The 17783-nt window shown below is 27.7% G+C and overlaps 1 protein-coding gene across 1 annotated transcript; it reads left to right on the top strand.

The window, feature by feature from the left end:
• The first annotated feature begins 14896 nt into the window (after window positions 1-14896).
• LOC136083248 (zinc finger MYM-type protein 1-like) lies at window positions 14897-16399 on the top strand. Its single transcript, XM_065802648.1, has 2 exons — window positions 14897-14987; window positions 15120-16399. Exons 1-2 carry the CDS (start codon window positions 14897-14899, stop codon window positions 16397-16399), a joined length of 1371 nt encoding a protein of 456 aa, XP_065658720.1.
• Window positions 16400-17783: the final 1384 nt, after the last annotated feature.

Raw genomic sequence — 17783 nt, 5'->3', positions numbered from 1 at the left:
TTTACTTCAAGTTTATGTTTTGGGAACTGATGGAAAATTAAAAATATATAAAAAAAACTTTTTTTAAAAAAACGACATTTTAAAAATGAACTAAAAATAAAAAATAAAATTTTTGTTTATTTATTACAAGAAACTAAACTTGTTCATAAAAGGTTTAATACCGATGGATGAAAGTAACACCAGGTTTTAATATGCTTTATTTAATATGCTGACGATTGACATTGCTGCATCGGAAGTAACAACCCAAACATATTTTTAAAGAGAGTTTACTGTAGGTGCATCAATTACATCCTGCGCTAGTTCATTTTAACAGTTTGTAAAAAAGTGCTGACGTTCTGGATAACCTTTGATTAGTAGGAATTTTAAACAGGTCATTTTTACTTAATATACTTGCTGAGTTTGATGAAAAAGGCAGTAGTTGTTAATTATAAAGTTCAATCTATTGTAAATGACAAGCAATTTTGCATTGCAGTATGAGTTCCTCGTTCTTCAAGTGTATTTACGCCGAGTAATTTTAACATTTGATTGTAACTAAAATGTTTAAGTAACGATATTGTGCGTTGTAGCACACGTCTGAGTAGAGCAATTTTCGAAAAGAGATGACCTGGTTTGCACACAAAACTTTAGATGCGTTACTTAATGTACAGTTGGTACAGTTTTTTTCCAAAGCTGGACAGCTCCGACACTGAAATGACTTACTAAGAGACAAGTGAAGAGACGCCACTTGTCTCTTAGTAAAGTGACAAGTGGCATCTCTTTACTAAGAGACGCCACTTGTGACTTAATCCCAATCTGACGTTTATTCTCTAATAACTAAACATTGTTGTCTATTAGCTAGCTGACCAGTGATCCAGTTTGATAGCTAGCTTGAAATCAAAGCACATCGCAAAGGCTGCCTTAAAAATCTGATTGAATATCATAACATTCTAAAGGAAACAGTTTACCGTGGTCATCTGGAGTACCGACTTTGCCAAAACATTCAACACAGTGTCACATAACGACTTCTACATAAGATGCGTGCCTATAGGAATATATCTTTTGAAGAAATCATTGTGTGACTCTGAGTTGAATATTGAGACTTTAATATTAGATTGTGCACAGTTTTTCATAATCTAATCTATGACAGTTCTCTCCGTCACCTTGCTTGTAGTTTTAAGAGACACAAGCATGTAGTTTTAAGTCTTGACTTTGTTTCTTTTTTTTTGAGTATTATCATAAAATTTATTAGATTTTTTTTCTGAAATAACCTGACAAAGCTTATCTTTAACAATAAAATGTTTTGTTTGGATAAGATCTAATGTCTAAATGTTGCCAATTTATAAAACAAGTCAAATGTTTTTTTTGGCTGATCCCCACCAATCAAAGAAAAAAGATAAATTATATAAAACTTTATTTCTTTGTTAATATAAATAAAGCAAAGTTAATTGCAATGTGCATTACCGAGTAAATTTATTTTATAACCTCATCAATAAAAACAATTTTTTTACCTTTTTGTAATTAAAATCTCATTATATATATATTTTTTTCGTCTTTTGGCACCAATTATCTTTGCACCCACGGCATATATGCCCCGATTGCCCCTCCCTCTCGACGGCCCTGTGTCTCTGCAAATAAAAGCGCAACACCACGTTTCATTTTTTTTTATTACGAATGTTATTCATTTTGACATAAACATAACTGCTTTTAAGCCATTAAAAAGTCTTTAAAAATAAAATCGCAAAAATATTACCGAATTTTAAACACTAAGGTGTACGTTGTTAAAAGAAATTCACTAGTATCAAATATACATATGCATAGATATATCATATAATATTTAAAATGAATAAATATAAAATGATAAGAGGTATAAAATAAAAAAAACAAAAAACATTGCTTTTGTGTAATCATAATTTATGTCGTGGTGGTAATAAACTTCTGCTCAGAATTGCGTTTATTATTACCGGCATTTCGAAGTGGCTCAGCACTAATACCTTTTTCCCGTTAGATAAACATCATCGTCATTTTTGCTTTACCCCGCGAATTACGCGTAGTCCATACTGCATTAAAAATAAATTCACTAGAAACAGCCAAAACTCTAACTTAACCCAAACTTGTAAAGCACTAATACTTTTGAAGAAAAAGAATATGGACGTGAATTCAATACCAAATAGTATAACAAATTTATAATAAAATAACATATATATATATATATATATATATATATATATATATATATATATATATATATATATATATATATATATATATATGTGTGTATATATATATGGAATTATATCATAATCAGAAATATATAAATATATATATGTATATATATAGAATTATATCAGAAAGGGAAATTCTTTCTAAAGAACTGCTTGCTTTAGCGCAAACCTTTGTGTTAAGAGGTTACGCAGTGAAAGATATCAATTTGCAATTTACTAAAGCTTTGCAATTTATTCAAAATCAACTAATAAATAAACTCCCTACAAATGTAGATGTAGATATATTACCCATAGTGACTCCTAATTGTGATATTGGGAAAGATATCAATAACATTGTTGTAGTGTATTGGCATATTTTTTAAAAAAAATTTTTTTTTTTAAGTTTACAATGTTAGTCGTGTTACATAATTCGTAAGCCGTAATACATAAACATAAGTCGTAATACAATTACGCAAATAATACAAATCAGCGTACTAACAATATAAAGCTCAGCTTTCAAAAGAAGATCATAAGGATCTTATCGTCGGAACCTTAAAAAGTAGTATTTATAACGTATATATATATAAAATAAAAAATATATATATATATGTAAAACATGTATAAATATATATAAAAAATTTAACGTATTTACATTATGCAAAGATACAACACATTTTAATATACAATAAGCTGAAGATTTAACAAATACATTTTACAGACATTTTTAGTAGAATTTTAGAATGTTGTCCTTAGAGAGAATTAATTTTTTTAACTTAATTTTAAAAACAGGAAGAGTAATAGAAGGATCAAAGTTTGGTAATACTATTTTATTCCAAAAATGGGGTGCACGATATGAAATATAAAATTGATTGAACTTAGTTCTACAAAAAGGTTCATTTAAAAAACTATAATTTCTTAATGTGTATTTATTTATTGGTTTTAAAAAAAAAAGGTCGTTAAAAACAAATAAAGATTATCAATACAAATAAAGATAATCGTTTAAAAGATAATCAAAACAAATAAAGATAATCGTTTTTCCATATAAAAGTAAAACATAAGACATTAAATAATTAATATATGTAATCCGCATAATTAACTACGCGGATTGCATTTTTCTGACGGCAATAAAGATGTTGTAATTTACTTTTATCCGTACTTCCCCAGGCGATGATTGCATAATTTATATTATTGTGTATAAATGAATAATAGAGTTGGGTTAATTTTTATTGTTTAGATAATTTCGGGCTTTGTATAAAATGCCAATATTTTTGGAAATTTTTGTGCTTAGATGATCAATATGTTTTCTCCAAGTAATATTCTCATCAAGATAAACACCTAAGAATTTTATAACAGTATCTCTTTTTATTATCGTTTCATCAATATAAATTTGAGGCATATTACTTGGTAAAAAACGTTTTTTGCGCAGGAGTCAAAGATAATCCATTTTGTTTTGTTTATATTTAAAGTTAATTCATTAGCTTTAAACCAATTAGAAATAAGATTGAGTTCTTTGTTTGTAGTTGAAAAGAGTTCATAAACATCAGATAAGAAAAGATTAGTATCATCAGCGAACATTATACTTTTCAATTTGGAAGCATTGTTTAAGTCGTTTACATAGATTAAAAATAGAAGTGGTCCGAGAATAGAACATTGTGGAACACCACAGGTTATGCTCAGAGGTTCACTTTGCTGACCATCATAACTATACACAAGTTGTTTTCGATTTGTTAAATAGCTTGTAAACCATTTTAAGATTTTATTATTTAAACCATAATGTTTAAATTTTTTGATTAAAATGCGGCGATTGACCGAATCAAAAGCTTTTGATAGGTCAATAAAAACACCTAGTGTATATTGAGATTGTTCAAAAGATTCAGAGATGTTATGTATAAATTGAATAATGGCATGCTCAGTTGAACTCCCTTTTCTGAAACCATGCTGATTGTCATGAAATAAGTTGTTGTAATTAAAATAGTTGTATACTCTGTTGAAGATAATTCTTTCTAAAATTTTAGAAAATATAGAAAGAACAGAAATAGGACGATAATTACTGATATTGTATCTGTCGCCTACTTTATGGATAGGGGTAACCCTGGCAAGTTTTAAACGTTCATGAAAAATACCTTGATGAATAGATGCTCTGAAAATTTTAAAAAGAACGTTTTATAATTGTTCCTAGCAATCTATAACAATATTCCCGTTTATTTTATCTGCACCAGGTGCTTTATTTTTTTTTAAGGATTTGAAAGCTTTTTCAAACTCATCAAATGATAGCTCAGCAGATAATTCTTCAGAGCAAATATCTTTGTCAATAGGTACCAAAAAATCATAAAATGAGGTTTGGGTATTTGGTATTTTTCTTGACAGAGAAAATATTTCAATGAAATTGGATCATTTCATTGAAATATTTATTGAATTCATGAGCTATTATTTGTGGTTCATACAAGCTATTGTTATCAATTTCAGCATTTGTGGTAAAGAGCTTGAGCATGTTTTTTGTTTTCCAGTAATTTCTTTTAATACTTTCCAAGTGCTTTTTGAGTCATTTTTAACTTTATTAATAAATTTTGAATAGTAAGTTTTTTTTAAATTTTTTAGAAAAGATTTTTGTAATCTTTGTAAATTTTGAAAAAGCAACGGATTTCTTTTTTCCGTTAAATTAACGAAGTAATTCGTAACCAAAAATCACAAAATTAACGGAGTATATCAAACGGGTTCTTCGAAATTTCTTTAATTCAACGGATCAAATATTCAAATCCGTCGAAAAACAACTGAACTTTTTATTAAAAAGGGTCTCTATGAGAAATTTTGAAGTGCTTTTTCTGTAGATTATATTTTTAAGTCTTGTTTGTTTGATTTAGATTTGTCAATATATTATAGTTCTTTATTTATAAATGATAAAGTTTTAAAAGGCGTTTTTCTTAAACCACATTTAAGTTGTAGATAAAGGTTTGCTGCAGTGAGTTTAGCTTGCCATTTTTTAAATTGCTTCACATTTGGACTAAATGTGAAACTAGTTGAAAAAAGCGTAATTTAAATTGTGAATATCCATTTGCTTTTTTTTACTAAATTTTAGTAGAGAAAGCAAATGGATAAACACTGTTTAAATTACACTCTGTTATTTGTAATTTCGAAGGTTGTTAAACTTATTTTAAATTTTCTATATATACATTTTTAATTTTTTTAATATGATAAACTAAAGGCTTAGTTGAACAATTATTTCTATAATTAAGACTATATGACTTGTATATATTCTTGTGTATTTTTCTATTTTAAACGTGACATGTAGTAACTTACGGTTACTACATGTCACGTTTAAAATAGAATATAAATATATAAATATAAAATAGGTTATAAATTTAAATCAGTTTTAAAATTAAAAATGTTAACATTTCTTTTGATGCCATCAAAAGATCCATCAATGATGAGTATCATTATTTAGGTTATTTGCAGCTATGTTTACACAGAGCTAGTTTATATGATTTTATAATTTGCAATTTTAAACATGTGGCATGCAATATCACAAGTAAACATTTTACAACTGTTCATCAATTGTAAAATGTTTACTTGTATTTTTTTATGGGTGTTTATTTAGTTTATATAGATATTGTTTAATTTGTATATTTAAGTGTGTATATGATTTTATGATTTGCTGTTTTAGACATATGTGATGCTATATCACACTGTAAGTTTAAATTAGTTGTAGAACTATTTTTTTTTTTTTACTTGCAATTTTTTTATGTTAGTTGCAACTAAGTTTATATATTGCTTGTTTATATTTGTATAGAACTTGCTACTTTAGACATGGTTAATTCAGGCATGAGGTATCAAATTTAAATTCTAATATTAATACTTTTAACGTGTTTATTATTACTAAATAAAATTTAATTTAATACATTGAAATGTAGAACCAATAAAATAACATAATTTTTATTAGCAATTCAGAAATAAAGAACTAGCAACAAATGTTTCTTACAGGGTTATTAGTAAAAGTTATTAACATTTTGTATTATGGTATATCATTTATATTCAATATTTTCTTTATTGTATTTTAAGGATTATTTATCTTTAAATAACCGACAACAGGTTGCTGGAATTGAAATGTGCACATACATGAATTTGCAACAGTATTAAAAATTGAAATCTAGAATAGTAACAATTGTATACATGTCTGTGTTTTTTATATAAATGTTTTTTGACCTTGAATATAATAACCGTATTAATAAAATATATATTAAAAAACTTTTTATAACTTTATTTAAATTTTTTGATTTTTTTTGTAATTGAAAGTTTCTATATTGAATTAAATTTTTATAAATATTTGATTAGTTTTCAATTAAAAAGTTAAAAAGTGTTTAAAGCTTGCTAAAAAATCTCTCCCGATCAAGTTAGTTTGTATAAATAGTACTGCTTGTATCAGATGTTGAATATCATAATAAAATAATCTATATTCTAAAAATAAGAACTATTTTGTAATGAAATCTCAGTTTTATCTGGCTTAATTCCTTTTAAATTTTAATAAAGGGAATAATAAATTATTCAATACGATGACGTAGTAAATTCTTCATTTTACCAAAACAGCAAAAGTCGCCCAGCGTAAAAATTCCTTTTTTTTAACGAATTGTTTGTTGCACGAACGGAATAAATCCATAATTTCAACGGACTAATATCGACGAACTTCATTCCGTTAAAATTTTAATCCGTTAACATAACGGAAAACCCGTTGGTGCAATAGCGACAGATGCAGTTCGTTGTATATAACGGATTTTTTCTTAGAGTGAACTAACGACAGTTCAACTTTGCTATACTAATTTAGTAACTCACTAATTTAACAAAATTATTATTTTTTTTATTAAAATATGCATAACATTCAAAATTGGTATGTCTTATATTATTTGATGTCTCTGTTTTTCTTGTATTATCAAAAAATATCAAAAACTTTTACCTGCTTTAGTGCACAGATGGTCCAGGAAAGACACTTTAATGCTTTTAGCATTAAATTTCACTAATATATAAGAAGAGTTATAATATATAAGTTTAAACTTTTTGGTTATTGAAAAACTTTTGTAATTGCTATTGTTTTTGTTGTGAATGATTTGCATTTTTTTAACAGCAAATTTATTCTGTCAGTCATACATCGCCAAGTCTGGCCCTTAATGTTACTGCCAAGTGGTCTTTGCAGCCAAATGTAGCAAAATCTGCCCATTAATAATCAAGGATTTAACTTGTTAACCCTAAATCACGCATTCGGAATGTCTCGTTAGCTTCGAATCGTTGTGGAATGTCTTGTTTTGTCACGTATCTTAATAGAATGTCTCGTATCGTTATGCCACGTCTCGAATCGTTATGGCATGATTATGGCATTAATATATATCATTGAGACAGATAGATATAAATATCTATGTCTCAATGATATATATTAACTAAATGTCTAACTTCAAAAAAATTCTGTAAGAAAAAGTAAAGCAAATTTTTAAAGTTTTTAAACCCGCTTTATTTAAACTGGACAATTAATAAGTGTTTGTTTAGCTTTGCTTTTATGATTGCGTCATTTCTGGCTGGCAAAACAAACTTGGTTGGCAAAAAATTTTCTTCATTGGGAAAGCGCGAGTTAGATATCTAGTTAATATAATGATCTGTCTCGTAACGTTCGTAATTATCCGGGACACAGTTTTTAAATTCCGAGAAAAAATTTATGTCTCGATTTATACCTTTATTCCGGGATAATCGTTTCCTTTGTCTCGTTATTTTTTTCCGGGAAATTTCTCGTCTCATTACGCTTTTCCCGGTTCATTTCGAGAAAACGATTTCGAGACGCAGACCCTTAGTGCTTATTGAGTCACATAAAAGTACTTATGTCAAAGTCAATTTTTCAATGGCGGAGTGAACTTTTTTCAAAAGATGTGCAAATAATAGTTCATTTTGCGCTTTTTAGGTAAAAGTTCATCAAACATCAGTACAGGGTTTGAAAAAAAGTCATAACCCAAATATATATATATATATATATATATATATATATATATATATATATATATATATATATATATATATATATATATATATATATATATATATATATATATATATATATATTATTGATAAATCCTATACCTGGTTGCATTGAATGATTTAAGGTGGTTTGCAAATCTGAGCTTGAATGCGTTTTTACTAATACCGATGTAAGATTAATCCGTAAAACTGGGATCAGGTGATGCTAAAGTGGCTTTATATACAACATTTTTTATAGACATTGGTTATTTAACGCGCATGCAGTTTTCTTAATGCAGTTGTAGTTTATATCATTAGCGGTGAGTTTGTTGCGCAAAATTTGTTCGTTGTGTAAATTAATAATTGATCGAATATTTGGCATGCAGCTGTGACTAATTTTTATTTAAGTCACTTTAGCATCACCTAATCCCAGTCTTTCGGAAAAATCTTATATCGGTATTAGTGAAAACGCATTCAAGCTCAGATTTGCAAACCACCTTAAATCATTCAATGCAACTAAGTATAGGAATGATACAAAACTTCCCAAGGAAATCTGGAAACATAAAGACGCAGGTAACATGCCTATAATTAAGTGGAACATAGTTAAAGATGCCCATCTTATAATCCATCTACAAAAAAGTGTAACCTTTGCATCAATAAAAAATATTTTATTATTACTTTTGATAGTCGATTACTACTTGACAAAAAAAGTGAATTGGTTTCTGCTAGAAGGCATAGGAAAAATTTTTTACTAATTACGGCGATTAACAAATATCGGATCGCGACGCAAATATCGGGTCGCGACGTCAGATGCCGTTGCAACGCTAAACTTGTATATTTTATAACGGTTTATATTTTATATTTGAATAATATGGCTAATGATTGCCGAATGACACGAAATTTTAATTTCCATTATAAAGTTGTATTTTTTCATATAAAATATTTTAATATATATATATATATATATATATATATATATATATATATATATATATATATATATATATATATATACATATATATATATATATATATATATATATATACAAATATATATATATATATACATACATACAAAAAAACACGATATTTTTTAATCTTGACATGTTTCGTAATTAACATACTACATTTTCAAAAGATAAAATTACAATTTAAAACTCTGGATATAAATATAAAATCAAAATTTGAAGACATTACAGAGAAATAATAACAGACAAATAGAATTGTTACAAACCAATAAAAATTATAATACAAATTATGATACCGTAAATAGCAAAAAAAATAAAAATGAAATTATAAGTAAATAAAAAAAACAAAACAAAAAACTACTAGACAAGTTTATATTATAATGAACAGTTTGTTTATTTAAAGATGGGTTTTTTCCATTTAATAAAGAGTGCTTCTTTAATATTCAATTTGTTTTTGTTAGAAGCAGTATCCAAAACTTTAAAAACAATTATAGTTACTTAGATTTTTACAATTAACAGATAAAATTAAATGCTTATAAACATAAGATTGTTTGTCACTTGTAAGATGCTCATAAATCCTTTTTGTTAAGTGTCTGGAGGTTTCTCCAATCTAACTGGCATTACATCCAGCACAAGAAACATTGTAAACAACATTGGATTTAAGCAGCTTAGGAAGCGGATCTTTTATACATAAACTGTTTTGTAATTTGTTTATAGTGAAAATTAAATTAATTATAACATCTTTACAATATTTGTTAATGACTTTATTATATATATGTATATATATTATGCTAGTGTATTCTACAAACAGAGTGCTCAATGTTCTAACAGAACAGAGCAATATATATATATATATATATATATATATATATATATATATATATATATATATATATATATATATATATGTATATATATATATATATATATATATATATATATATATATATATATATATATATATAAAGAGAGAGAGAGAAAATTTTTAAGGAACATTTATATATATATACATAAAATATATATATATATATATATGTATATATATATATATATATATATATATATATATATATATATATATATATATATATATATATATATATATATATATATATATATATAAATTAGTAAAAACACTTATCTAATTTTTTTGATTTCTTCTACACAGTGTTTCACCATCAGTAGGTTTATGAGGAAGAATCTACACAGTGAAATACACAGTGTAGAAGAAATCAAAAAAATTGGATAAGTGTTTTTACTAATTTATTATTGCTCTGTTCTGTTAGAACATTGAGCACTCTGTTTGTAGAATACACTAGCATAATATATATACATATATATATCTGTATATATATATACACTTTAATAAAATATATATATATATATATATATATATATATATATATATATATATATATATATATATATAAATAAGTAAAAGTTGATATTAGTTGATCAATTTATTATTGCTCTGTTCCTTTAAGAACATTGAGCACCCTATTTTGTAAAATACATTTTAAAATTGTTTACATATATATATATATATATACATATATATATATATATATATATATATATATATATATATATATATATATATATATATATATATATATATAAACGTATCAACTCGGTGCTACTAGTCACCATCACTGATGACTTATAGCACCGGTGATGATTCAGCTGTACTTCCTTAGAAAAAGAAATGTAAATGAATAATATTGCAAAAAAATGCAATCATATGAAGGTGTGAGAAAGAATAATTCCAATAGCAAATGATATTAGTTTTTATATGAAAACATTTGCTTAAATTGAACAGTAAGCCGTGACAAGTGTTGGTCAGGAAGAGCAAAACATTATCTTAACAGAACTTGCAAAAATCTTGTTATTATTTACCGCTTCATGCAGACTCCGGACCCTGGGCCAAAACTAAGTTGTGAAACTCTAAAATATTAATGCCATCTATACAATCACATTGTAAACATGACTGTAAAAGAATTTGATATATGGCAAGTATTGTAATTTATTACCTGACCCCAATAATTTAAGGCAGTTCTTAAATCATATATATATATATATATATATATATATATATATATATATATATATATATATATATATATATATATATATGTATATATTACCAACTAAAAAAAAGTTACTCTGCTTTTAGGATGAAACCAAAACATGCCATTAATGATTGTATTTTCCTCGATTACGATATCAGTTTAAGCAATAGAATAGCAAATAGCTGACAATGGGTTAGCTTGTTTGTATTATAACTGTGACTTCAGTGACAACGACTTAGATGTATTTCCTAGCACAAGTGAACAATTTGGTGGCGTTTGCATTGCTGATTTTCTGTGAACACACTTTATTTGTTCGCAAGGAAATAGTTAGAGTTAAAGTTAGACAGAGAGCAATTTTCGAGAAGTAAATGCTAATGGCAATGCAGTTTGTGATTGGATCATTAACCATAGACAAAAACCTGCATGGTAAACAATCTTTAATATAAAATCTTTCATCTTTGTTCAGTTTATTTGATTGAAATACTTATAGTAAATTTTTTTCACATCGCATAAATTTCTATTTCTTGACATTAAATACTAAAATAAAAAAAAATTAGAAACAACTGGAAGCATACTTACGCCTAGTTGAAAAAAGGCCTTATACAATTGAGTAAAAGCTTGTATTCTATGGTACGTAGTTCATAAATTTTACCTTATTTAATTAAAATATTCTTTGCTTTGTCAAAAAACGTTTTGATAACATATTAACAAAATAAAAATTTAAATTTTTGTTAAAATGTTTGTTGTTTTCTTAGGGTTAAATCTGGTCTTTCTACTTTATAAAATATATTTGTTATCACTTTTTAACCTTTTAAATAATTTTTACTTTGGTTTTAGGATGTTCTCGCCTCCTTCCTTACCAATGCCGCTAGTTGTGCTAGATCAGGCGCAGCCAGAAAGGTAAAAAAAAGGCAAAAATTATACAACTATCATATATAAACATATGAAGCATCAATACTTCAGATAGTATTTTAGGTCAAAAAATTGACATTTGCTATAAAAAATATTTTTTACGCGTACCTATGACGCGTACAACGCACACTTACGCGTGCATGTGTAATTTATGGGCGAAAAAAAAATTAAAAAAAAAAAATTGGATTCCTTGATCCAAAATACCAAAAATTAGAATACCACATATTTTTAATTTATATTTTACCAGTGCCTAAGACGCATCCCAGACAGCAAGGATATAGTGATCCAATAAAGGCTAGCCTATACCAGCGAATTCATTAATGGACCAATAAAGTTCCGTTCTTGGATTGCCAGTTCTAGGAAGCTGTAACCGTTTTCGAGCCTTTAAAAAAATTGCCTTACCTGGGTAGCCGCAAAGAAACCATTAATGGTCCAAAAAAGATTTGCCAAAGAAGATCAACAGCCATTGGGCCGATACTGGCCCATCAGTGGTAAAATCAAATTAAAATTGTTATAATCTGAGGCATTTTTTGTTTATAGCGCAGATTTTTGCATCTATCTTAGAATCATCGTTTTTCTCACTTTTCATACAAATAAACTTAAGAACTTTATTGTTTAAAAAAAAGACATTCAAGTCAGAACCTTTTCTGTTTTTTATATTCTATTTTGGGTGTATAATAATTTCTAGATAATATTAAAAAACTAATACTTTATTAAAAGAAATTTATGTTTTTTTAATAATTACAAAATAAATTATAGCAAGTTTAACTTGCGAACAAAATAAAACAAAAAAATTAACTTGAAGTTAATTCATTTGTAAAATCAATAAGAGTTCGTATGTGGCGTGTTGGTATACTGCAAATAACATAATGGTTATGTTACGTCAACATTTCTTACGAGTCTAATTTTCTCAAGCGTAATTATTTATATCCAACATCAACCATTAAATTGATTTAATGTTTAAATTTTTTTCACCAAGCGAAACTGGTTAAAGAAACTTAAAACCTAATTTATGTAAACAATGGCAACTGAAGATTGATCGAAATTGATAGAAAAAACCTGATAGAATTTCTATCAAACCTGGATTTTTTTTTTTTTTTTCGACATCTTTGCTACCAACATGGCTGCAAACAACCACTATTAGAATTGGAAGTTACAGAAAGAAAAAAGATGCAGTTATTGAGCAAGATAACGATTGACAGACGACTTGAAAGATTGCAAATTATATGAATCAGGAAAGCAAGATGAAAAAAACAAATTCCGAAGAACTGATGTTCGAAGAAAAAAGCTAGACGAATAAGAGTTTTTGGAGCAATTAGGAACAATCACAGAAAAGAAATCTTATTAACACGAGTAACACGAGAATAAATTTTAGTAGATTGCACAAGAGACGCTAGCTCTATAGAGCAGTGACCATTATGGTATTTATAGCAGTGGCGGAACTACTGGACGCAGAACCCTGCGTTGCGGGGGGGGGGGGGCCAACCAGCTATTGGGGGCCCTCATATAAAAAAAATTATACTCTCAATAATATTTATACTATAAAACTCTTTTCCGCAGGTATAGTGGGCCCTAAAATATAAAACTTGGATAAAAAAAATGTCATCCATCGTATTAAAATATATTGTTCAAAAATTTATTTTTGTATTGGAGTGCGTAGTTTACATTTAAACGAAAAGTTGTAATCTTTTTAAAATTGCATACGCAATTGAGAAATAAAGTACGATTATCAGCTGCGAACTGCCAGATGTTGTTGTATAGTTAATTTTTATACCGTTATGTTGTGTTTGTGTATGAATTAGACAATTAGACTGAATTCGGTAAAAGTAATAATTTGTTGCGTATAAATTTTTTTTAAACTGTAAGAAGTTCTTCAATTTATAAGTTCTTAGTTGCATATTCAATATTTTTAAAATATAAACAATATTATTTGTTATGTCGTTGCATATCAAGGATAATGATTCTATAATCCTTGTTGCATATACAAATTAACTTTTAAATGTATGTTCTCATTTTCAATTTTATATTAAATCTTCCGTTGTATTAAGTTAACTTTTCATTTCTTATTTTATCTGAATTACTAGTCTCCAATTTATTTAATCGTGTTACGAATAATAAAGTATTGTTGCACGAGAGTTTATTACTTCACTGATATATTTAATAAAAGGTAATTAATAAATTTGTAATAATTAAAAATTTTACAAAAGGTACTGAATTTATAAATTTGTAATAATTTAGATTTTGACTCATAATAATGGAAAAGAAATTAAGTAGTACAAGCGGTGCAGCAAAAAGAAGAAAGTTAAAAGAAACAAAAGCTACTTTAGCTAAATTGCCGAAGCTAACAACGTTTTTGAAACCAATCGAAAAGCGAGCGGAAACGGAAGTGGAAAGTCAAAACTCTGCAGAAGTGGTATGTATAAATCAGTCAGTAGAACATGATGATATCGAAGAAAACATTGCTACTGGTAATAAAAATGTGAACGAAGAAGATGTGAATAGGTCTCCGAGAAACCACCGAAATGAAGACAAAGAAGATTCAAACTCTGATACGAATGACGCCATTGAACAAATTAATTTAGAAAAATCAAGTGAATTATTTTCTACTGACATTGCAAATTTTCATGGTAAAATACTAACAAAAGATATTAAGAAAATAATTGTATTATCGGAATCGTGTCGGTCAAAAGGTCCTTTTATACGCGACCCCTTGCAAGAAAACCGTAGGTTTTCCAAGGAATATTTTAAAACTACCACAAAATATGGATCTGTAGAAAGAATGTGGCTTTGCTATTCCCCAAAACTTGATGCCGTTTATTGCGAGCCTTGTTGGCTTTTCTCAGAAGAACAAAAAGCAAAGGATAACTGGCGTGAGCATGGTGTCAGAGATTGACGTGGTCTTTCTAAAAAAATTAAAATTCACGAAAATAGTCAGCAACATATATTTGCTTATTGCATTTATGAAAAATGGCAACATAATGAAACAATTGATAAAAATATAGAAGAACAAATACGATACCAATCAAATTTTTGGGTGCAAGTCTTAGAGCGGATAGTAAATATAACATTAGCACTTTGTAAAAATTCTTTGACTTTTCGTGGTCATCGTGAATCATTTGACAATGAATATAATGGTAATTTTTTAACCCAAGTTCAACTTTTAGCTAAATATGATAATGTTATGAAGCAAGTTTTGAGTATGCCAAATGGATCTATAAAATATTTAAGCCATCAAATTCAAAATGAAGTCATACATTGCCTTGCAACGCATTTAAAAGCCACTCTTACTGCTGATATTAATAGTTCACCTTTTTATTCAATTATAATGGATACAACACAAGATATTACTAAAAGAGATCAGCTCAGTCAAGTATTTAGATACGTAAAAATTATTAAAAATGAAAAAGATGAAGCCACATCAATTGAAATTAAAGGAGTTTTCTTGGGATTCACGGAAATATATAACCACACTGCTGCTGGACTACATGAAGAAATTTTAAATCTGTTAGAAAAACATCATATAAAATTAAGTAACTGCAGGGGTCAAGGTTATGATGGTGCGAACGTCATGAGTGGGATATACAATGGGGTTCAGGCCCTTTTTAAGAAAAATCAACCCAATGCTATGTATATGCATTGCGCAGCTCATAATTTAAATCTTGTTATTAACGATGCGGTTAAATGTTGTGTTGAAGTTGATTCATTTTTTGTAATGCTAGAAGATGTGTATTCATTTTTCGGAAATAGCAGAAACAGGTGGGATCTACTATCCCAATATACAGGAGAATCACAAATAACATTAAAAAGGTTAAATCCAACGCGATGGGCAGGACGATATACTTCTCTTTTCGCCGTTAAAATTCGCTTTCTTGATATAATGAAAGCTCTTTCCAAGATATCAATAACAAGTACAAAACGTGAAGAACGCAAAGAAGCAGTACGAATACAAAAAAATATGAGCAGTTTCGAATTTGTTTTTTTATGCATGCTTTTGTCTAAAATCCTTAATGAGGTACATATACCATCAAAATTGCTGCAAACTAAAAATTTAGATCTTACGACAGCTTCAGGTTCTCTAGAAAATGCCAGCAAAAATTTAAAACAATATAGAAAGATGTTTGATTCAGCAAAACTTGAAGCGGTAGAAATAGCGACTACATGGCAGATTCCTGCAATATTTTTTCAAAAAAGAAGAAAAATTGTGAAAAGGCATTTTGACGAATTATCTACAGATCACCGTTTTGATAGTAGTGAGGAAATTTTTCGCATCAATTTTTTATAAAAATTTTGGACGTCGTTATCAACCAACTCGACAATAGATTTAAAGGAATGCAAGAAGTGGTACAATTATTTTCCTGCATCCATCCAAATAAATTAATGGTAATGAAAGAACGTGAGATCATAAGCTGTGCAGAAGCCATTCAGAGAAAATATAGTGAAGATATAACAACTGAATTTCCGCTGCAAATGGTTATGGTAAAGTCAATGCTACACGATGAAATATCAAAAATATCATCTATACGTGAATTGGCTGACCTTTTAATAGTAAAATTGTCAACTATAGTTGCAAGCGTTCCACAAGTGATAACAGCATTGTTATTTTTTCTTACATTACCTGTTACTGTTGCATCAGCTGAACGTTCTTTTTCGAAACTTAAAATAATAAAAAATTATTTACGAAATACCATTGGTAAAGAACGTTTAAGCGACCTTGCAATAGTTTCTATTGAGGCAAAAGCGGCTGGAAAAATGGAAATGAAAAACATCATTACCGATTTTGCCAATATGAAATCAAGGAGGAAAGTTTTCACTATTTAAGTTCGGTTAAGTTTTAGTTTCGTTTTGAAGTTATCTTTATCTTTATTTAATTTTTTGTTTTTAAATATGATATATGAAATAAATATCTATTTAATATGTGAAGCTTTATTTTTTAAAAAAAAACAATCTTTTGCGGAGGGGGGGGGGGGGGTTTCCTTGGCTAAAAGAGGAAGGGCATTATTAGAAAATCCGACACAGATATAGCAACAGTATTCTATACAAGGCCGAATTTGAGACTTATAAAGATATAGAAAAAAATCCGGAGTAAGAAAGTATTGAGCAAAAGAAAGTGATGCAACCTAAGAGGATGCTAAGTTAGCGATGGATTTGATATACAGTTTTCAAGAAAGATCGGAAGTAAAAGATAATCTTAGAAGATGAAGGATAGATAACTCGTCAAGTACATTACCGTTCATAAATATAGAAGGATCTAAACTATTGCGATAACGATTATTTGCCTAGATTTTCCGTTCACTTTTCTTATAAAAAAAAGTGCTACAACTCTCTCGCTATTACCTCAGTTGCAATGGCTGCCATGAGTTCCATGTCAAACATGCTTGAATGAGCACTGCTATTAAGTTATTATATTATGATATGATAATAAATACAAAATAAATATTTATCTTATCTAATTTTTCTTTCAAGAAAACAAAAAATGAAAACCTAAAAACATTAATAAAGCTTTAGTTCATTATTACGATATAAACAAAGATAAAACATCAGGGGTAAGTACTTTTCCATTACCAAACTTGTACTGATTAAAACAAATATTTGGTATTACAGGATCACTTCTAATCAAGAGGTATTGGTGCTGGATTATCATAACATTCGTTTTAGATTTTATGGCT

Source organism: Hydra vulgaris, chromosome 08, assembly GCF_038396675.1.
Source record: "Hydra vulgaris chromosome 08, alternate assembly HydraT2T_AEP".
Lineage (NCBI taxonomy): Eukaryota > Metazoa > Cnidaria > Hydrozoa > Anthoathecata > Hydridae > Hydra > Hydra vulgaris.
This window is presented reverse-complemented; position numbering and strand designations above follow the sequence as displayed.